The following is a 24202-nucleotide window of genomic DNA, read 5'->3' on the forward strand; positions in this document are numbered from 1 at the left end:
ATCTAGCGTATCAAGCCACCGTTGTTTAGGTCCGCCTTTTGGTCGTTTTCCATCGACTTCGATGTTCAGACCAATCTAGGCAAGTGAATTCTCGTTGGCACGAATTGCGTGACCATACCATCGAAGACGCCTCTCTCGCAACTTTTCCACGATCGGTGCAACCCCATAACGATCGCGGATATCCTCATTTCGAATGTGATCTAAACGTGTGTTTCCAAAATAGAAAGGCTTCTTCAATTATCATAATGGGACAAATTCAGGATGCCAGCATTTCAATATTAGTAAGAATTGGGTTTTTTCATGTGGACGTCCATTATCCTTCCGATGCTGATAAAGTGGCTCAATCGATGCAAACAACTTTTGAATTCAATTGTTGATGTTTGGAAAAAAGTGACTAGACTTCTTTTTAATAAAAATAATTAGCCATTTATCTTCCATGCAGCCTCTGTTTTGCGAAGTTCAAACATAGAAGCGATGAAAAATGAAATGAACTGCGTTAAATGTATTGAATATATGCCGTGAATAGTAAGAGTTATGTTTACAACAAAAGGCGCCTTGACTAAATATTAAATTTTTATTTTATTTTTAACGTTATGACATTGTCTTGAGTGTATCTCGAATGTCTACCCAATATTGTTTCACAACATAAGTTTCCTTGCCTAAAAACTGAAATTATTAGTGGGAAAATAATAATTTGGCCCCCCAAATTGATTCACAGACCACATATTCTCAGCAAAATTCCGTGACAATAGGTTCACCCGTTCCTGAGTAAATCGAGTGTGACGGACAGGCCGACATTGAATCGATTTTAATAAAGTTTTGTTTCACACAAAACCTTAATAACAACAACAACAAAAAAAAACTTTAGGACGCCATAACTTTTTTAAGAGGAGTAATTGTGACGAAATTTAATTGGGGTTGGAAAGGAAGATCAAAAGCCCTTTTCCTTTGACGAGGAACAATTCAATTTAGGCGAATCGATAGGCAAACGTATGCCGTGTTTCTATATAAGGTCGAATAGCCACTCGTTATTACATTACGCTACTCCTGATAAACTAACACGTCACGCTTTAAGAATTGCGGATAGAGATTATATTCATCAACAGTTTTAAAATTATAATTTTTTTAGAGAGAAAGCAAGCAAAAACGTTGAGATTAAAATCCTCCATAAATTCTAAAAACAAATGCTTCCGAAAACTATCTTTAATCTGTCCCATCCGTATATAACCAGTCACTAATACCTTTTAAGAATTATAAAATTTGCCGATATAATTTCGTCTACTTTTCTAAATATAAAACGATCAGCATTGGCATTTACATCGACTCCATACTACCCCCTGAATAAACACTAGGAAAATATTATCGGCAGCACGGCGGACAAAAAAGCGCCTAGTGACGATTCCGATTGAAAGTTGGTTTGCACAAAACATTGAATGAAATCTTGTAGTCTTGTCTTATCATGTCTGCTCAAGTATGTATTTTACGTGTTCCTTCCCAATTGTAGATAGAATACTCGCTTATATGTGCATAACAGCATTATGGTAAGTGATCAAGAATGCGATTAAGCATCGAAAGTGTGGCAAATTATTAGATTCGAAATTAAATCACATGGTTGGCTAATTCACTTCCATAGTTAGCTTATGGAGAACTCTCCAAGAAAGATCAATTACGAAATGTAGATGTAAGTAATATGTATACTTTTGTAGTTCTATTCCTAGGGTAAGTATTCTCCCTTCACGTTAGCTTATTTTGTTCAGTTTCCCTAAAAGTGCTATATTCGAAGTTAATAACGAAATATAAACCACTATGTACCAACTTTCAAATATCTTCCTCGACGAAAAGATAGGAAATTCCGCTATTTTTCTTAGCTCTCGTAACGTCTTAAGCATAGACATTTAGTCTCCTGCTTAGCACAAAAACCATTTATTGGAACCAAATCGTAATCAGTAAATGAGATGCAATTTTTATTTTTATGAAAATGTTGATTTTTCGGATTTACAGTGCGACAAAATGATAAATAAGGCCAATACTTGTAGTTTATGCCGGTTTTTCGAAATAGGAAATCTAAGATGATGACTGCCTAAATTCACATATTCTTCTTCTCCTAAAGAACTTAAAATTATTGTCGATATTAGACGACCATGCTCAACGAATAGGTCGGAAAATTCCATGAAAGCCAAATGTTATTGAACTATCTGACTAATTTAGATATCTGTGGTTGATCATATTATTTGTAATTACCAACATTGACAGTGACATGCCTTTATCCCTTAAGACGTGTTTTATATATGTCCTGTTCACAGTTTTGTGAAACAAAACAGGCTCTTCTTTCTTATTATTGTTTTCTCCCTCACATCATTTTCAAGAAGTTTAATTATTATCGTACTCAATAATGCGGAAGTGATAAGCCTACAGAGCGGGACAAGCACAAAAGAGAACTCAAGCATAGATGAAGGATTGGATTACAAGCACGAGATTGAGAAGCTGAGACTCAACCATCTCCACCATTGCATCATTTGAGGATAATATATAATTTAATTTATTGTGTACATTGTCTACTTTATTTAAGTAAATTAATAGGTTACATAACATGAATTCAAAAGCAAAACTATTATTTACATATCTGCAGGGTATGTTTTTTTTTAACACTTATAGCGCCAGGCCAAAAAACAGGTCTATTCTTTAAGGCCAGCCTTTTTTAAGTAGGTCACACTCCCAGGCCAGGAGTGTTTTTTATTTCTCTATACTGTTGAGGAGTTTACAGATGATGTTGAACAAGTATTAGTATACATGTGGCCTCCCATGTAAACCAAATATGTATCAAATCTATACATGCGGCGTCAACATGTAAACTCAATTTGTATCAGTTTGACACATACGGCGCTGTACGTGTTAAATAAACTCAACTATAATGTATGTCCTTTTAAAAAACAAGATAATAATTTTAAATTGGCTTCTTATCTAAAAATCTAAAACAATGAATAAGCTAAATCGATCAGATTAGATACTTAGACTGCAAACATGTAATACCATTATTTCATGTAGAAACATTTTCGTCATTCAAAGAAACGAAAAAGAGTTTTGGAATTGGAATCTTGCATTATTTTTAACATGTACATGATAATTAAAATTATTTCCAAAATTTTTGGAATAATAGAAAATAATTCTAATAATCATTATTGGAATTGGAACAATCTTTTTTAATTATTTTAACAGTTTGGGGCAGTTTTTTTGACTAACCTTCACAACATAAGTTCATTCAAATTGAGCTGGAGAGACCGCTTTTCGAAGTAATTACGGTACAAATTTTAAAAAAAGATCAAACAACAAACTTATTTACCTGCCTACAATACTTGCACAGAAGAAAACATTCAAGGCATATAGCAGTCATCCGGCGTGACGATAGAACCGAGCCTTAACTCTCCCTGCCTGCGCGGAGACGTTTTTAGTTCCAGTTTGCGTAACCCTACGTCTTAAGGGAAGATATACACCTAGATGGTCGAAAAAATATATTTTTTGGCATGTTCTTGAAGTTTGAGGTTTCCAGAATATCTGATGAACGGTAAGGTAATATTTCGATAAATAAACCAGTTACAGCTGAGAAGGTAAAACGTATTTGACGGCGATTTTATTCATTCCCGAAATTTTCAAAGCGTTTTTCACAAAACCACGGTATCCGAAATTTCTCGAAAACCAATGAACCGATTGCCTTGAGGATTTTTTTGTGGTTTTTCTATACACCATTATCTAGTACTTGTCACTCGGTTTTTTCCGTTAATTAGTTCTTATTATAAGCAAAGCAATAACTCATTTTTTTTTCTACCGACAATTTTTAAAGACACGCCAATGGGTACCGAGCATGAAGTTTTTTTACGGCACTCCAAGAATTATATAATATCCTTGTACATTTTTGATATTTTTATACAGAAAAAAAAACAAACATTTTTGAATGTATATACTTCTAGATAATTAAAACTCTAATCCGAAATTTCCCTTGAAAAAATTTACAACAAGTCGGGAAACCGCGAGCTGGACGCTTCAGGTATGAAAGCCTTTGTGTATCTCTTTCACAAAAACATTTCAGTGGACATTTGCTCCGTTAGTAGCTAGCATGTAATATATGTATATATTATGTGAGAATATCCACTTTCGCATTATATTGACTTTCAAAGTCTTGAATTTGCACTGAAGCGACAACTTTGACCTGTGATAACTTTGTTAATAATTGTGCGATTACTACCAAACTTAGCAGGATCATGCTCTATATTAGAGCCTAAATTGTTGCAATTTCATAATTCTAGGATGAACTTAAGAGGGAATTCACAGTCAATTACAAAAAATTATAGCAATATACTACTATTAACTTTATTAACAGATATGGAGTATATTTCGGAGCCTAGGTACCATATAGTGGCAGCCTTCTGATTTTTTCCATATTTTTCGTTTTGGTGGTTTCTGAGAATCATCATCAACAACGGTGCAACAACCGGTATCGGGTCTAGGCCTGCCTTAATAAGGAACTCCAAACATCCCGGTTTTGCGCCGAGGTCCACCAATTTTATATCCCTAAAAGCTTTCTGGCGTCCTGACCTACGCCATCGCTCCATCTTAGGCAGAGTCTGCCTCATCTTCTTTTTCTACCATAGATATTGCCCTTATAGACTTTCCCGGCTGGGTCATCCTCATCCATACGGATTAAGTGACCCGCCTACCGTAACCTATTGAGCCGGATTTTATCCACAACCTGACGGTCATGGTATCGCTCATAGATTTCGTCGTTATATAGGCTACGAAATCGTCCATCCTCATGTAGAGGGCCAAACATTTTTCAGAGGATTCTTCTCTCGAACGCGGCCAAGAGCTCGCAATTCTTCTTGCTAAGAACCCAAGTCTCCGACGAATACATGAGGACTGGCAAGATCATTGTCTTGTAGAGTAAGAGCTTTGACCCTATGGTGAGACGTTTCGAGCGGAACAGTTTTTGTAAGCTGAAATACGCTCTGTTGGCTGACAACAACCGCGCGCGGATTTCACCATCGTAGCTGTTATCGGTTCTGATTTTCGACCCTAGATAGAAGAAACTATGAACGGTGTCAAAGTTGTATTCTTCTATCTTTATTCTTCCCGTTCCTGAGAATGGATCCACCAAACAAAAGATCATTTTCCACCTCCCGCACTCGCCACCTTTCCAATCAATGTCAAAACTAAGACCTTTCATTTAATATTCCACTCCACATGGCTATATTTGGTGAAAAAAAATGTGCACCCCCCCTTTTTCATGAATCTAAAGGTTCAATTGATTAAGCCGTTTCCGAGTAAATCGGCTGTGATTGATGACAGTGATGACATTGAATCGAATTTAATAAGGTTTTGTTTCAAATAAAACCTTGAAAATCTCGTCATTCAGTCGATAGGACCCGACATGAGAGAAAGGGGGATTCCCGAGATCCTAATTTTTTTTCGAGAAAAGCAAGGAATTCGTGAAAAACGAAAGGATTTGTAAGCAAATAACTGATGGATTTTGCACCACGATAACGCATTGTTACACAGTGCTATCATTATCTTTAATTTTTTTGCTAAAGGTAACAAATACCATGCAAAAAATACCAAATTCAATCATGTGAAAAAACTTCCACCGGGAAGGCGGAAGAATATCGATTTCACTGAATAATAAATTGGAGAAGAATGATGAAAGTGAAGTGCCATCAGTTAAATCTAGCGGCTAACTTTTCGATTCAGATACTGAACCAGAAAAAAATCAGAGCATGAAGATACCGACTCTGATGCCCATCAAAGTAGACGTTATTTATATCTTGAGAACAACTTTAAGTAGTCAAAAGATCCTGTAGTGCCTGAACAAACCTACCCCTCAAAATAGCACAGAGGGGTTCCGTGGGGTTAGGTTTGGATATTGGAGAGGCCAGTCTAATCCTATACCGTAACTGAGCCTCATCTAAACTTCAGTGTGCGCTCTGCAAAATGCGATTCTATATTCCCACCGCAAATCCTCTATACCCATCCGGGACAATCTGATCCAAAACGCTTTATTTTCGTCTCATCTTACTAAATAGTCTTCTCCCAGCCAGCTCAGATTTTATATTTTTTCCAAATGCCAATTGCAGGTTCTGGTGCCTCTCTGTTAGCAAGGATTTCTTAACTTTGCGCGCCCTCTAACACCAGCATTTTGCAGTGTTCAACGAAAAGTTCTGAAAGTATTTCCAGTTTGTCAATGTGTTGAAGGCTGTTGCATATCGGTATTTATGGCTTTTCATACCCCCCACAAGTGCCTGCTTCTGTACTTGGCTAAAAATCCGCTTGCAGTCTGAATAGAACGTTCCTCACATAGGATGAACACAAAATCTTTATACCTGAAGCGCCCACCATCCGGACTTGTTATATTATAGGGATGGGTTGCTTCGTGACAAGGACACTCAGCAGAACCATGAAGCGCACCAGACCACGATCCCGATGGTGATTTATACTTTTCTAGAGGATAATTACCTAATCCAACGGATAAAAAGCGCCTGATAAGTTTGGATCATACTTTCGATAAGCACGTCAAATTATTTCCGTCTAAATTCCATAATAATCACATAGTGTACCGCTGTGAAAGACTGCATTTAACACACAGCAGACGTTTCGCCAACATATTTTTGATATTCGTAAGAAATGTTTTTCTGCCGCAAGATTCTCCACGCCTGGAACACTGATATTGCAAAAGGATCCCCTTCGTTGTCCTTCGAATTTTGTACTGAGATCACCCAGGGATCATCATTTTAGCGGCTCTGCAATTGTGCAGGAATTAATATCACACCAAACGTTTTCAAGAAACATTGATCTGAGACCTCTTAACACCCAAATCAGCTAATAGCCCGGTACGGGACTAAACATATTGAAAGCAGCAATTTCATGTGAATCTGTTGCCTAAAAGGCTCCTCTGTGGTGCCAAGCCCACCCCAGTCCTCCTAGTCGTTGTGAATGCTAGCCGAAAACGAGTTGGGAACTACTTGAAAATATCAGTTTTGGAATCAATGCACCTCTCCGTGTGAGTGAAAATAGTTAATTAATGAAATAAATTTAGGTACAAAAATAACCGGACTTACCTGATTTTTATGATTCGTCGTGTTGTGACGAAGTCCAGTGTAAGCTTCAATTTTCTTTTTTTTTAATTCTGTGTGACGACAATACAAATCGACGGTGTTGTTGGCACTTAAATGCCAAAAGCCTAGTCCGGTTTTTCACATTTAACCACTTTTCGACTTGACACTGACCGAAAATCCACAAAAAATCACGGAATCAACTCAAAGACGGCACTAATATCTATTATTACTGAATTGGACACTTCTTACTAGAATCCCATCCAATTGGACTGCGCCTCACTTGCATAGACAGCGGGTCCTACGGTCCCACGAACTCACCTCACCTCGATATCAGATTTTTCATATTGGATTTTAGGCGTATAAGTGTTTGCAATCTTTCTTGTATCGTTTTTGCCCAAGTCGCGGGACCCCGCTCCCGGCTTTTCTTTGCACCTCTAGTTGGAAGAATAAACTACGCAAAATGTTCATTGCCCGATGGGTCAGCGGGCGGCGGGTGTGTGAACAACTCCGCGCGGCGGGCCGTCGCGGCCGAGGGAGCCGAAACCGAATCCGTGAAAGGGCTCCGGCCGATGTGCACTCGAAAAGGTGAAGGGATGGATGGTGTCAACGGGATCTGTGTGGGGGCAGCAATATTGTTCGTTAATTCACGGCAGCCAGCAGCCAATCCGCCTCCGAAAACTGTTTACCTCGACCGCTCTTATCGGATTTCACGTAGGAACAGACGTCATCTGTGACACGTTACAAAAGGAACATGAAAACACAAAATAAAAACAATTCGCTGCTCACGGGGACACTCTGAGCGCGCGACTCGACATGCCAGTCCAGCGCCGGTGGATTACTTTTGCACGCAGATATTAACTATTACTAACTGTCTGGGTGACTAAAGCCGATCTACACTCGCATGGGTAACAAACATCCACTTATTAGGATTAGTTAGTGTCTGCCATTAGTGCGTAGGGTTGGCGGCATCACCGGTCCTTTTTCCAGGTTCACGGTGCTTGCCGCTCCATGACAACTCTGCAAAGCCAAACGACTCCAATATCAGCGCCGATTCCCACAAATTCAAATATTGCGTATAATATTTATACAGAGATATTTTCACTGAACCGACAATCAAATTCGGGATTCCCTGTTGCGGGATCGCGCTTCTGCTGCCATCTTATATTTTCTCGCTCACCACGCACATAAACACATCGCTAAGCTTCCGCAAGCTTTTTCGCATTGGAAGTTCGACAACCGTCTATCCGAGTGCTCTCTCACGCACACAAGTGTGCACTTGCCGCACTATGGAGAGCGCGGCTGTTTACCGGTGCAAGCTTATGTACTTCGTGAACCGCTTACTGAAGCAAATTAATGGCAATCGCGTCCAGTAAAACGTTCATCCGAAAGTACGGCGCATATGCGGAGTATATTCAGCGAAAATCAAACGTCGACAACAAACCTTCCACAATGACACAAATTACAAGTCACAAACCACAACACAATTTGCACTTCGGCACAACACAAAAAGTCCGGCGCGACCGAGCTTCGCACACGGAAAGCGTTCAGTGGTAATTCCTCCAACCGAAATAACTGCTGCTGCCCTTCAAAAGCTTTATATACCGCAAACAAAATAAACACAAACACATTTACACACCTGTTGGCGACTTTGCCATATAGATTGCATCTCATGTAAATAAATTGGGGCGAAAGTGAAATTTCCGATGTATCTCCCCTCTCTTCGCTGTGTTTTCGAACAGGTTTGAGGCTGAGGTGGATTCAGGGAAATTGAAATAATTCAAGGTCTAGATGACACTGTGTCTGGTTCTATGGAGAAGTAAATTGGTGTTGGGTAAGGCGCCCAGTAGGGTAGGTGTAGTCAGCGGCGCGCCAGTTCCTGATAGTATGCCGCCTCGAAGTTTGTCATGATAAACATAAATGTCGTTGGAGATATAAACCAATATCAATTGTCATCATTAATGTTTTCATTTACTATCGGTCTGGGAATTATCAATCGCTGAGAAGTAACAAGAACAACAAATCAAACAACTTACGAATTGCGAAGAAGTTATGCACTTGTCGGCAAAAATGTACATACAAACAGAAGCAAATGCTTTGTTATATTAATTTCTTATAAAATTTCGTAGGATATTAGCCGTACACCACACCGTTCCCAACTCATATGTCCTCTTGTTGAATATTTACCACCAATGGCTAAAGTTAACTCAAATATAACATGAATAAAACCGCGCTATTCCCCAGAATCAACGTGGAAAGCCTATCGATGACATTTGAGGATGATGATCTAAAATGCGCAAAGCAGCATATAGACGAAAATGAGAAACCAATGTCAAAAAATGAACAAGACATCAGGATTCTTGCTGAATGCATCAAATCAGCCAGGCCATGGGTCATAAAAGCTATCCATAATTTGGTTCTCTCCATCTGGAACCAAAAACAGATCCCGCAGAGTGGCCAAAAAGTGTGATATGCACAATCCACAAAAAAATTGACAAGTTGACATTCGAAAAATGCAGAGGCATCTCATTGCTTTGTACTCTCTATAAAATCTTCACGAAAATGCTAGACAAAAAAATTAGAACGTACGTCGATAAGACGATGGGAGGAGGTTTTTGGACTGGAAGATCGAAAATTGACCAGCTATTTACGGTCAAACCAGTATATGACGGAATTGACCGAAATATACCATATGAAGTATTGCTTAACTTGAGAATTCCAGCAAAATTATTCAATTAGCATTGCCGCACGAAATGAAAGTACCTCTGGTTTGCGCTAAAAACAGTACACAAACATACGTGGGCCACTCCAGACGGGACCACTTTCAACGAAATTGACCGCGTATTGATTAAACGCCACCACCTCTCAGCCTTGGTGAATGTCAGAACGTTACAGGGGGCCAATATAGACTCAGATCACTACCTCGTTGGCATAGTGCTCCGGGCTCGAATTACAACACCGCCTAAAATCCCCTCTTACAAATAGGTGAAAGCGAACACTGAAGCCATCTACAACACAGCCCTCTATAAAACCTATAAGGGGAAAATGGATGTCGCAATAACCACAGCCAACAGAGGTTCTGGAGATGAAGCATCGCCAAATGATCTTCACAACCAACTGAAGGGCATTATCATTGATACGACCACCAAAAAAACCTGGCCCCAAATGCAAAAAGAATAGAACAACTGGTTCGACCATGAATGTAAACCAGCAATAATGTAATGTAATGTAATGGAAGAATGCCGCATACCGGAGAAGTGACTTCATAGACAGAAAAAGTAAGTCTGAAAGAACCAACAGGTCCGTGAACTCGAAAAGTACTGGGAGCAATCACACAAGGCCCAGGAGTTTTACCAACAAGTCAGTAGGATAAGCCATATACATCTGAAGACCGAAGACATATTGGAGCGATGGGTTGAGTATGTTGATGAACTGGCCAGCAATCAGAATATAGGCGAAGTGATTGTTCTCCTAACCGAAGACGACGAACAAATGCTCCCATCATCTACCATGGAAAAAACAGTCCGTGCAATTCATCGGCTTAAAAATCATAGGTCGCTCGGTGAAGATTTAATTACAAGCCGAACTGATTAAATATGGAGGCGACCAAATTCATTAACTTATGCTTAAGGTCTGGGATAGCGATGACTGGCAAAGGGGCATTATTTGTCCCATACACAAAAAGGAGATAAAAATATCACGCTGCTGAGCACCATCTATAAGATATTCTCCGCTATCTTGTTAGGCCGGATAACATCATACTCCTAATATATCATCGGCTCATATCAAAGCTCAGATCAGAAGAAATCTGATTTTCCACCGGTTGCATCATCTTTTCATCAACTTCAATGCTATGATAGCATGGCGGGTACAATAATGTACATGGCCATGTGAGAATTCGGTATGCCGATTAATATGATAAAGCTGACCCTGATAAATGTACCACGGCCTAAGGCAAAACGATGCCCTATGGTGATAATCTTACTAGGCCCCATGTATTATTCGGAGGCTTGGGTCAAAAAACATGGCGCGGGCTTTTCAGTATGTTTGAATTCCATTGAAATTTAAAATGCTAATAATTTCAAACACACAGTTTTTTCAAAAACGATCTTTGAGAGTTTTGTTAGATCGCACCATAGAAGTGATTTCTGTCATTAGTGAAAATAAGGCGGGGAGTTTATTGCCAATAAAAATGAAACAAAGTGGAATAAGGGAGTTTATGCATATTTTTAAAGAAATAAAAAAAAATTAAAATAAAAAATTGACCTGTCAATGTTGCATAAATGAATCGTGATCCGTTTTCAGGGTAACTGTAATGTATTAAATTTTATAGATAATTTTTGGTTAAGCTTTACAAACATCTTCTTGCTTGGAAAGATCCGCGCAGGAGGCTTTGCCTTCTACCTTCAATCTTATGAAAAGTCCCACAGAACCTCATCAAATACTAATCAAGGAATCCGGCAATCATTCTCCTTTTTTAAGAATGCGTCAAGAACGGTTTAAGACATTCACCATCGGGGCATTATGACGTTAATGGAAAGGATTATGATGAACTACAAACATTACTGCATCAGAGCGATTCGCAAATACAAAAGGAGATACAGCTTTCGCTAAACGTTACCAAACACTCTGTTTACTTGCCATCGAAAAGATCCAAAAAGAAGACAAATGTGAATTGTCGGAGTGGAACAAGGGGCAACGAGAGGCTATGTCTGAAATTCCGACGGAATAATTTCAAACTAAGTCGTTTTCCAAAGGTGGTCCAACTGGTGGTGAGAATTGGGTGTATTTGAATAATCCTAAACGCTAGAAGTCATGGGTAAGAAACGATGGTTGCCATTCAACCGTTGTTGGGCCATATTAGTTAATTATTAGGTAGTGATTTATTTGACTTTCGAACGCATACTATTTTCAAGAAGGCGAGAATGAGGCATAGTTTTTGTCGTATACAACTTCAAACAAATCAATGAAAGACTTGGGGCGCTTCCAATGAAAACTGATTCACACTCCTTCGAACCGCCAATTATAAAAAATAAAAATGTACACAGGGAAACAAAGTTCACAATACATATAATTTCGATTCGCGCTGTTTTGTGCTACGGAAGCGAGAGTTGGACTTGTTGGAAAACCAACAATCAACAGCGAGTTGAAGAAGCTGCATCCATATAGAGATTGAAAAGCTCCAATGGGCGGGCGAAATGGGGCTTCAGCAAAATTCCCAGGCACCTATTTAGAGGCAAGGTGAAAGGTAAAAGAACACTAGGCAAATCCCTAAACTGATGGAGGGACTCAGTGGACAGCGCAAGTTACACTTTTCCGGTTTGGGAAATAGGAGGACACAGTCGGGAGGCTTCAGCGCCATAGAAGGAAGGAAAAAACCGACAAACAATCAAATAATTATCGGAAATTTCAAAAGAGATAAAAGAAACCATCGGAAGACTTTGCTATGGCACGACTCATGGCCGAGTCTTCAGGTAAGCTTGGTCTAAAGCTGAATACTCCTGAAGATGCCGTATATTCCAGTGTTAATCAATGCGAAGAATGGAGCTCTGCTTGCAGTCGAAGACACCCTTCAATAGCTGATATTAGTTAAAAGATAAAGGCGTATTCGTACGCTAAGATAATCTGCAGACAAAAGTAAGGAAAGTTCATGATTCCATTTACAGTGACTCCGATGTGAGTCCGATCTAATGATCGCTTTTTGTACCTATTTAAGCTGTTTTTACCATTATTGGATTTGCAAAACAAAATACCATCAGCGCATATTCGGTCAGTAAATATCGGGCAATCGTAGCAAAAGAAGACTTGGAGCTAATACCCAAATGATATGACGTAACAATGCACAAAATTATGCGAACTATTAGAACTGGAGAACACACCATGTCTACAGCAGACGGATTATATAAAAATTAGTGTAGAAAGAGTACGTACAGTTTTAAGTACGAATGGTTTACGAGGCCGTGCAAAGGTTGGAAAACCGATGTTGACTAAACGCCATCGGAAACTAAGGCATAGCTTCGTGAAGAAGTACAGGCCCTTTACTATACGACTACCGGAAGGAGATTGCGTTTTCAGATGAAATAAAAATAAACAGATTGAAATCGGACGGACACGAGTAGACGTGGCGCAATGCAAGAGACAAATTGACAGACAGAGATTGAATACCGAGAGAAGAGCGACTATACCATATATTATAGCGACCATGCAATAAACCATGTGTTCGAAGTAAGTTTCCTAGTCAGGCTTCTACCATTTCGACCCAGGTCTCAAATTTCCTAAAGCCTAATCCACTTCACAGATTGAGATCGCATGCCTCAAATTGTAATGCCGCCCTGCAGTTCAAATATGTTGAATCGAATGCTTTATATCCAAGTGTTTTCAGCTGGATTTATATAACGCACGCATCTAGTTATGACACGAGAATCAGAAAAAATGCAATATTACCGCAGTTAACATGATAATATAATTTAATATAAGCAATTAAAGCGATTTATCAGCATTGGGAATATATACGATAGAAGTGAAGTAAAACCGATTACCAGGAGAATCAACTTTTGATAATTTGGCAAAAACGCACGATAAAAAATAGACGCAATTTGACGCAATGTTTTCGGCAGTATACTACCATACGCAAACGGCGATGGTTGGGGAATTTCGGAAATCCTCATAACACTGTCCACACGCGCACCCTCGTAAACATCAACGGAGCCTCGAAAAATTTCGGTAGGTCAGTGAAGCTTTAAAATATAGATATCCGTTGTCTTTGGCTGAAGCAAGCGAGGCAAGAACACATATCTCAACGTCGCTTTTTGGATTTGCAACAGTACCCCATCGACTTTCGTATTTCTAATGTTCTTCTTATAAAAAAAACAAAGATTTTCAATCAAAATTTTCGGACAATTTAATAACAAACCAATCGGATTATCTTATAATCATTCAAAATTAAACGAAATTTACAAAATCCATTCAATCTACTGAAATGTCGATCTTTATTCCAGTATTTTCGCCATAGACTAATATTATGCTCTTTATGGAAATAGGTCATCAAAAAATAACAATGTTTCGAAAATCTTTTCGTCTACATAGATACGTTTATCGAGAGAAAAAAATCTAAAGCAAAAAACCTTCAAAGTTGACAGCATAATTGTAATCAACATACCAATGACCGGCTCACTGATGTCTATCCAAAATCGAGTTTGAATAGGAGCCCAAACACTTTGCGAGCGTGTAATTTGCATCTATGTAAATTAAATGTTATGTCTCGTAGGCAATAGATATATGCAATGTTTTTTATATAAAAGAAATATGTATAAGGTGTAAAATGCAATGAGTAACTCAAATAATTTGGTTAGCCTGTCTTGTCGTCAGTCGCTTCTTGTTTTTTGGCGTCGCCTGCAGACTTTTCAAGCGCTTTCACAAATTGTTCTAAATCACCTGTATTTGCCGCTGCAACTGCTTCTGATGATAGTTGAAATTGTGATACAACTGGTCCCAATTGGCCCGATTGTAGAGCACTCGAAAACAGTGATAAGGCTTGTTGAAATTGAGGTGATGAGATTGTATCTTTCAATTGTTGTTTCGATGTGTCATCGCTACCAGTGTTCGGTAGGTGTACAGAAAGAGCACTTGCACTATCTGGATCCGAAATTAATTTGGTTACAGCTTCTGATGATGAAAGCACAGTAGACAAATCGATGTTCACCGTTCGATTTGTTGATGTTTCCGGTGATATGGCTGACAAATAGGATTGTAATTCAGGCAAAGTTACTCTGCCACCACCAGTCTTCTTACCTCCCTTCGGTGCTGACGGTGTTCGTGATAACGGGACTGTGTTATCCGGTGTTTTTGGTGTATTATTTGACCCTCCGGAAGCAGTTACCGCACTACTATTACTCCTGCCTGTAGGGGTGGATGCTGTCCGTGATGAGCTATTTTCTGAACGACTGAAAAGAAATTAAAAAAATTCTTGTTATTCAATTTTCCATTGAATCTTTACTCAATTCAATTAATTTCATATAACCATATTCCAATTGATTTTAGGCTTTAGCTCTCAATGACTGAGAAACAAGCGAACATTTTAATAATCTTAGTTTTCCACGACGAACACGACTTTCCGAGATATAGAGGTTTGAATTAAGATCCGTTAGCATCACAAAATGATCCCCATTCGAATTGATCTCTATTGGCGAGGTAATTTAAGGAGTAAAACAGACGGGGCATGATGAGTTCACATTGCTGAGGATCTTCTTCTCGATATGACCACACGATATTCAATAATGTGCGATGATAGATAAATGGCCGACAACTCAAAAATAATAGTTGAAAATTCACAGGATCGTTAGGATCGAACCATCACCAAACACCAAATCAGTTCCGGCGCATATACTCGATATAGTTCACCATCTACCCAAAAAAAAAGATTGGTCGAAAAACGATGAAAATGCTTTTTGATCCTCCTCCCTATGCATGTAAACCTCTCAAGGTGTAGAAAATGCCAGCACTTTATATCTGGGAAATGGATATGGATTTTTTAATTTCACTTTTTGCAAAGCAGTAGTTCACATGCTGTAGATTTCTCACTTTTTTAAGTTGCATTATATAGTTCCTTCGATTGCATACGCTTCCATGCATCCAGCAAGTTTGTGTGATTTTTTTATCAAATAGAGGTGCTTGGCTTTGGCTTTATGCACTTGTTTAAGAGTTAAATTAACTATTTTGTTTTAATATTGAACCGGATCAATTGGAGAGAACCTTTTTGGGGCAGGGACCTCACGTTGCTAACAACCCTGGGCAACGAATAGCGTTATTGCACTGGTGTACCCAAATTTGTATTTCCCCGGAAGAAGCTAAAAACTATGCTCCAGTTTTGAGCGGCAGAATAAAGTGCGTCTGCTCAGGTTAGGTAGTAATGGTCGTGCTTCGTCCTTAAATACTTTTTTAATTGCTTACCTAGCTAATTTCTACTCTAAATGTATAAATTGTTCGTTTTAGGAATGATGGGGTCCTAAGTCCGCATCAACTTAATGCAGGACCGGACCAAATGGGAAGCAACTTACTCCCTCTTTCCTGGTCCACGGACCCCTCGCTTAGGGCTTGCACCCAAACTTCTCAAAAAAGTGAAGCGATGGCGGCTTTACGGTTTCTTACCAGGGCAGAGGCAAATCATCAGACGCTGCCTCACCTCTGCCCTAGGAGCAGCGTGACCGTAGCGGCTCGCAGATGTTGCGTGCTCCTTTATATAATTCGTAGAACACGACATGACTCATTTTTTTATAAATTGTTGTTGGTATAAGGGCGCTATTCATTTCTATTGTATAGTTTATGTGTAGTTTGCTGTTTCCATGATGCATTACAACTAAACATTCTGGCGTTAAGGGGTTAGGCCACAGTAGCAATTTGAGGAAATCCACTTTAAACATCTTAAAAATGACATACTCAAAGGATAGGATGTAGAAAATATCTAAATATTTTAAATTTTAGCGCAACTCCTCTTTGTCCGATGCCATAACTCGAACAAACCTTAACGAATTGACCTGAAACTTTACCTGTATATTTGTAATTATATTCTGCATAGAAGTACATAGGATTTTTTTGCGATATATTGCATATTTCTTTTTGAAAATTAAAAAAAAAATCAATTTAAAGCGCGGCGTTTTCGCTAAAATTAAGATATCGGAAAAATCCTATGTAATTCTCTACCTATATATGTATAAAATAAAAAAAAAAGTCTTTGTTCACGGTAAATTAAAAATTGTAGGTGAAATTGGTTTGGTCGCGAGAGCTTCAAAAATTATCACAGCCCCTTTAGTTAGTGGCATTGGATAACATGCCATTCCCTCTTATGAACGCCAAGGAGAGTTCTGATAACATTTATATGGTGATTACAATGGTGACGAACGTTAAAAGTTTGCGAATTTCTAAAATTTCCGCCAACCCATTATGATAATAATCGTTGGCGCAACAATGCATATAGGACCACGGCCTAGAGCACTTCATTCAAGACCGCAACGGTACACTACAGTACATTGTAGGAGGAAATGTGATCAGCAGAAATAACCACAAGTAATAATTTTCGCAGCACCGAAACATTCCGGAGAACATGCTCGAAGTATTTACAGAGCTAGAGTGAAAGTCATCCTCACTGTTAATCGAAGGATCCAAGCCTTCGTCAACACTTGCCTCTGTTGTATCAACTAAATACTCTAACACACCGGAATCTTGAACGAAAAACCATGTTAGCATATGAGCCCGGTATTCATGCTTTTTAAGGTTTAGTGTGAAACAAAACCTTATTAGAATCGAGAGGTGTCTGTCTGTCCGTCTGCCACACCCGATTTATTTGGAAACGGCTAGACGATTGTTACGAAAATTGGTGAGAGTATGTAATCTGGTGTTTTCTTTACATGCAGTAAGTGGCGCCATTTTGTGTTAAGTTTAAGGGGGCTCCCCATACATGTGAATGGAGAGTGGACATTTTTTTTCACAGAATGTAGCCATGTAGGGTATCAAACGAAAGGGTTCAATTAGTACTTTTCGAAACTGGTTCCATATTTGATATCGGGTGAAACATAGGGGAGCGAGGGATCAAAATATGACCATCAAAAAGTGTACCAGGTCTCACTATAAGAATTCAAAAATGGCACCTTTTTTTATCGAAAACTTTCGAGACCATTTTCCAGACTTTTCAATTTTAAGATTAAAGGGCGAAGAATTAATGGAGCTTTTAGGATATTAGAATTATAGCTTGTTCTCTTCAGTATTAAATTATTATCTATTTGAACCAGTACCAGTTCGCAGTAAATTTTCAAAATATAATAATATACTTTTATTAATTTTATTTGAGCAGATATCGTAGTTCGGAACCTAGATATCATAAGCATGGTCCACCATTTTTCTCTCAGAGGTGGGTTGTTTCTGAGAATGGGTCATTGGAGTAATTGACCCCTTTCAGTCCCACTATCAAAACTAAAATCTGCTTCGAAAATCTTCAATCGAGACCTTTAATTTGATACCCCATATGGCCATATTCGGTGAAAAATGTTGCACCCACCTTTAAGGTGTATTAAGTTCAACATGCAACAATGTATGTGAGGGGTTCATAGTTTCAACCTTTCTACAGACTTTCGTATCAATAGGTTTAACCGTTTCTAACAAAACTGCGCGTGATATTCAGGAAAATAATGAACCGATTCTAGCCTGCATTCTCTGACGAGACCAAATTTAATTGAATATAATAGACAGCCCATCCTTAATTGGGAGAGGAAAAAATGAGAAATTCGGTCTTATTGAATTGTACAAATTGGACGAAATTACTTCTCAGTAATGATATGGACAGTTTAAAATGTTAAAGATTTGGCCTGTTCAGGCGTATAGGAGCGGCACTTTATGAAAGTTTTTGTACTGAGGACTGAGGACGGTTCGACTGCATCTCTCTCGTTCTGTAAGAATCCGAAGTTTTTCCTGAGTAAAATTTTTTATTTGTCGTTATTCACAACTAATTTCTTGGAGAGAAACTTGATATTCAAACGTTTGTATAGCCAGGAAGTAGGAAATTTTTGATGATGTAAACAATAAGAGTCTCACATGTAATCAGAAGGGGCGGGTATAAGAAGTTTGAAACACGTTGGAATAACAAGGTAAATTAAGAGAGCAAGGCTGTGACATAGAGTTTAAACCAGCAAGTGATTACCTGAGCCGCCGAGTCATTGGTCCAAGGAAAATGTACTTGGAACCAATGGGTAAGCACACTAGCATATTCCAGGCGGAAATTTACGCCGTAGACCGATGTGCCTCCTTCACCCTCCAAAGGAAGTATTGGAGGCAGAGCTATTCTGAACGAAAATCAAGCAGCGATCTTAGACACTTCGGCCCAACCAGATAAACTCTAAACTGGTATGGGGATGCCTTGAGACTGAAGCCACTCGACTCGCATCATAAGATCTGGATATTCTGCCTTTCAGGCCATGGTGGATTGGAAGGCAATGAGGCAGCGGACGGAGTGGCCAGGAAAGGAACAGGGACACCTCTCTTTTATGGAACCGGAAAGGGGGTCGTGGCTATGACATAAAAAAATTAAGAGGAACGCATGAGCGGACTATACTGGGCGAAACTACAAGGAATGGAGCAGTCCAAGGTGCTTATGAGATACGAACCCAAACGCTCAAAGGACTGTTTAACGGAGTGTGCTGAAGCTTCCATACACGTTCTGAGACAGTGTCCGGCACAAGTAGGTTGACGCACCTGTGGAATACTTAATACCAGATGCGAAGTTGTAATACTTGTAAGGGTTATATGCTTGCTTGACATACAATAGTTGATAGGTACGCTATAACTAATAAAAGGGGCACGATATTTTTGAAAAAATACAGTGTAACTTCCCTTCTTCTTTTTCTTCAGCCTTTGTTACAACCGAGGTCGGCTCGTCGCGATCTGGATCATCTGGATGCAATCGCGGGGGGTTTTAAGTCCCCATCCATCCAGCCGGCCTTTTGGTTGCTTACCTTACCTTACCATCGACTTCGATGCTCAGACCAATCAATATTCGGCCAACACTCAGAACCACAGACAGCAACAGGACGGACAACATTGCAGTAAATTTTAGATTTGAGACGTTCGTTGATAGGTCGATAACAAAGAACAACAGTTCTTTTTCATAACGCAGTTCTCCATTGCAGACTGGCCAGATGGAAGCCGTTGCAACGTGAATAAAGCCTTCACACAATGGCACCGCAGATGTATCATCGATTTTTCATGTGAAGGAACACAATGATTTTACTTAAGCAACTACCATCCATCGAAAAAAAATATAAATTGATCATACACATATTTCCGATTTACTTCCTGCACAAAAGCACACATTTCATATAAAGTACGTACATTAAACACAGCTTGTTCAATGTACAAATATATCTATCTGAATTAGGCAAACCCCAAAGCTTCATTTACATATACATATGTCTATCTGGAGTAATTGATATTGTTATATAAATGAATAAAAAACTAAAACGAAATGTTTCCCTCCGACTTCCCATTCACGTGAGATTACTTTGTTGTGCTATTGACGAATTGATATGTTCTGATGACGTTATAAACGTTTTATAATGCACGAAATTCACACAAAGTTTCAACTTCTCCAACTTTGTTAATAATAGTTGGATTTAATTCAAACTCCCCAAAGTTATGTCTAAAATGTATTAATATATACTATTATTAACTTTGTTTGTGCAGATATCGGAACGGGGTGAATTTTGATTTCGTTTAGATGCAGTACTGTGATTTTTTTAAGATTTTTCGGTTGAATAGGCTCTGAGAACGAGACTTTTTATACATTTTGGGGGCTTATTTTGAGCCTTCACTCCCCTACGTTTCATTTGATACCCCACATCGCCACATTCAGTGAAAAAAATGTTACACCCCCATTCAAATGTCTGGGGACCAAACGGCACCACTTGCTGTATGTAAAGGAAAGACCAGACCACACGCTCGCATCAATTTTCGTAACAATCAGTTCAGCCGTTTCCGGATAAATCTGTTGTCACAGACAGACAGACAGACAAACGAACATACAGACATCGAATCGATTTGAATAAGGCAGTGTGAAGCCTCGCGAAACATCTAAGCGTCCCAGAACCACTGTCTTTCTAGCGTCTCACAACAAAGCTGATCTCTAGTAACTCATCCGAACTTGGAATGATCGCTTCAAACAAGCCAATCTACCACCAACTGTAAGAAAACAAAGTTTGTGACGACGACCCCATGACGCCGACATGACTGTTAATGACGGCGACGAGATATTTGGCACTGTTTTTATTCGCTCGATCAGCTTTATATATGAAGTGGCTACTCTATGCATTCAAAATTAGTGGCAAAAGGTTTGACGGAATCAGTAATACGTAGTCAAAAACATGGAAATCTCACCAATCGCAAGTGTGCACTGCTTTTCGAACGTAACTGATTTAGTTTTGTCCAATTCAGCTAATTCAAAATAGTACGAGTCAATGAGACGAGGAAGAGGCGACTGAAACAACGATATCTTAACATACTAGACAGCGAGTTGACAACCTCTCTATTCCCCCCAGGCCAGGCTCCGTGCGAGAAAAATGGTAAATCCGATGGCGAGTAGCCGACCCCGAAACCAAACGGGACAAGAGCTAAGAAATATATGATTTATGTATTTGATAAAATTGTAGCGGGATAAAGATACTCCACAGCCTGGTCAGTGTGTTTGAATCTCTTCCCATATTCGCTCAATTTCCTGAAAACAGTTTTGTTTTTCGTCGAAGGCCAAAAGCCGTAATGAGATCAATTACCAGGAGTTGCTAGATTTTATAAATTCTATGAATTGCACAAATCCACTTACTTCATCGATCCTAAAAGCGAACTTAATCCACCGATTTGTCCCACGCCACCGAACAATTGCATTAGTTGTTGTTGTGACATATTGTTTAACATATACTGCAAGTCTCCACTTTCATTGCTGCTACGATTCGCTGAGGGAGGATTATTCATTATCTCATTCACTCGTCGACAATATTCCTCATCTTTATCCGTCTTGGGTTCTTGCAACCAGAAGAAAAGACGACGCGTTGATGATTTGAATTTCAGCACAAACACCCGGCCAGTCTTCACTGTTTCTATTCGTTTGAATACACAATCGTCTGGGAAAACAATCAAATCATCTTCAACCTGAAGTCCGTGTTCAAACAATGGAAAGAAAAGAAAGTTAATTCATCGAAACCTAACCTTATCTCCTCAATATCCCATAGTCACCTTTCCTGTTCCCCGATCTTTCCAGCAGAAGTGAATTAATCCGTCCTCGGATTGTGTAAGGTATACTAATCCTTTTCGCGTGTCTGGATGTACCATTTTCCCAACCATATTCATTCGTCCGGCTCGAAACTCCACCAGCGAGCTCCCACTTCCCCCCGACGAACCAACTAAGCCACTTTGTCGGCCAAACATTTCACCTTCTATGCAGTTCCTATTGGTAAAGAAGGATTTATTAATGGCTATTGCGAGTTACGTGTTTTACTACTTACTGGGAAAAAATAAAATTTAACACCGTACGCCGATCACAGAAATGGCAGATTCGCAATGACAAGCAGTTTCATACGAAAATTGTTGACGGGTACGAGATGGCGTATCGCCGATTTGAGAGACATCTGAAGGAAAGCTTTGTAATGTAAACTGAGAGTTGCCAAAGTTCCGCACATGGGAAACGGTTTTCTAAATATTTTCCACTATTGAAAATTAAAGTGAAATGAAAACTTTAATTTATAGGAAGTTTAAGATTTGCCAATAATAAAGTATAATAATATTTTTGTTGTTGAATTTTTAATTAATATTTCAGTGGATCGACATTTTAGTACTAAACTACAGATGTTGGAATGCTTGCAAAATTGCGTTAGAATTCTACTGCAATGAAAAAGTATGAGAAATTGAGCGAATAGGCAAAAGAAATTCCACCATTGGAGGAAGGAGAAGCTGTCGCAAATTACAACGATTTCGCCATTTTATACCGTTTCACGGAAGAACGTGCAGGCCGTCGTAACCCTTCCGATGGTACGGTCAGGGACGATAAATGTAGCCTTCTCATCCAGGACGGGGAATGATTGAGAAGGTGGAAAGTGCACTTGTCCACCCCATTCGAGCTGAAGCTGTTGATGGGAGGGTAAATAGTGAGGAATGCTCACTTTTCAATGTAAAAACACCAGAACCGGCTGGTATTCCCAACGAAGTGCCGAAACTGGTAGGAAAAGTATAAGCCGGACTTGCTACTCAGCGCATTCAACGCGTGCTTGACAGCGAATGGTTTTCTCTCCCACTGAAAGTCCTAACCAAGAAGTGGGTTGCCACAATCCTCCCTATTCAGTTTGATGAAGCCATGGTCTTGTCGAAGTCCGCGGTAAAATACCTCGACATCATGATATACATAAAGATGAACTTTTTCGCAGACAAGGTTGTGGCTAAAATGTTTGCATTTTGCCCATTCGTATCTAATATCCAGTAGGCGTCGTTTGCTGATAAGTGTAGATTTGTCCGGTCTTCTTTACGGTTTCGAATTATGAGCTGATGAGACGCAAGGCCCTAGCGCAAGTACAACGGTGAGGGGCTTTGTCGTTGCGTCCACCAATCGTGCCGGAGCCAGCAATAATGGTGATAGCAGAAGTTATTGTGGAGGTTTATTACGGTAGAAAAGACGGGGAAAATAAGTGAACCGTCGCCGGTGAAGAGGGAGCCCGCACATTCAGCGCATAGTAGTAAGCGTGGGAAAAAGAATCATGGGTAGATGGACTACGCATTTCACCTACGGACGTGCGGCAGTGGTTTAATTGAAACACGGCGAGTTGACTATTATAATCCTGCTATTCAACGAACACTAATATTTTCAGTTATACCTCCGCATAATCGGGAAATCACGGTCGCTCAATTGCATTGATTGCAAGGATACGGTATACGATATCTGCCACACTTTTTTCTTGTGCAGAAACTGGACGCGCTGATCGATGAAAAACTGAAGAACTGGTGTGTACCCGTACACTTTCAGTCCAGACTGACGACAGTTATCGCCCAGAATTCCACGCGAGTGGTTTAAAAAGAAGATAGTAGTTTAAAATTGTGTTTCTTTTGTATCAAACAGACCGTGAGTGGAAATATTGAAATATTGAATTGGCCAAAGGAAGTGTTAGGTGAGTATGTTTAAATAACAAGTGGAGAAACCTTAAGGTGGATGCTTCAAGTATGAACGGTTTTGTGTATTTGTTATATATTTGAATAGTAAGTAGTAATGAAGTTTTGTTTTCCAACAACATTAAACAAAAAAAATCAATTTGCCAAGTTCATAAATAAATGATTATACTATAGACGTTATTTTACTTTAAATTTCTAATTTAAAACAGAACGATGGTTTCAAGGAAAAACTATGCTCTGACAATAATAATACCTGTTGCTTCGAAAGAGCGTGTAAACAAGAAGCGCTGGTCGATACAATGGCTTCCGAAAAGAAATCATACTCAGCTGAACTTGTTAGATGAAATACGAAATGAAGATCAGGGCTATGCAATGAGTTGCTAAAATTTAACCGACTAATTGCCTTCGGCCCGGGC

The 24202-nt window shown here is 39.2% G+C and overlaps 2 protein-coding genes across 6 annotated transcripts in view; both read right to left on the reverse strand.

The window, feature by feature from the left end:
• The window catches only part of LOC119653764 (protein argonaute-2), a 68078-nt gene extending 59448 nt beyond the window's left edge, over positions 1-8630 (reverse strand). For all 4 annotated transcript variants that reach the window (XM_038058750.1, XM_038058749.1, XM_038058748.1 and 1 more), the window contains exon 1: positions 7104-8630. The gene's annotated coding sequence lies outside the window, so the exon portion shown is untranslated. The remainder of the gene's footprint in view (positions 1-7103) is intronic.
• Positions 8631-13973: 5343 nt separating this feature from the next.
• Positions 13974-22274, reverse strand: LOC119655014 (proteasomal ubiquitin receptor ADRM1 homolog). Of its 2 annotated transcripts, none has more exons than XM_038060684.1 (4): positions 22136-22274; positions 21867-22077; positions 21457-21782; positions 13974-15040 (listed from the first exon to the last, which is right to left on the reverse strand). In XM_038060684.1, the coding sequence occupies exons 2-4, from the start codon at positions 22056-22058 to the stop codon at positions 14446-14448; spliced, it is 1113 nt and encodes a 370-aa protein (XP_037916612.1). In that variant the 5' UTR covers positions 22059-22077; positions 22136-22274; the 3' UTR covers positions 13974-14445. The 2 variants fall into 2 exon arrangements, with proteins under 2 accessions (XP_037916612.1, XP_037916614.1); XM_038060686.1 differs by lacking the exon at positions 22136-22274 and having other exon boundaries at positions 13974-14831; positions 14889-15040; positions 21867-22058.
• Between the last annotated feature and the right edge of the window lie 1928 nt (positions 22275-24202).

This window comes from Hermetia illucens, chromosome 4, assembly GCF_905115235.1.
Source record: "Hermetia illucens chromosome 4, iHerIll2.2.curated.20191125, whole genome shotgun sequence".
Taxonomy (NCBI): Eukaryota; Metazoa; Arthropoda; class Insecta; order Diptera; family Stratiomyidae; genus Hermetia; species Hermetia illucens.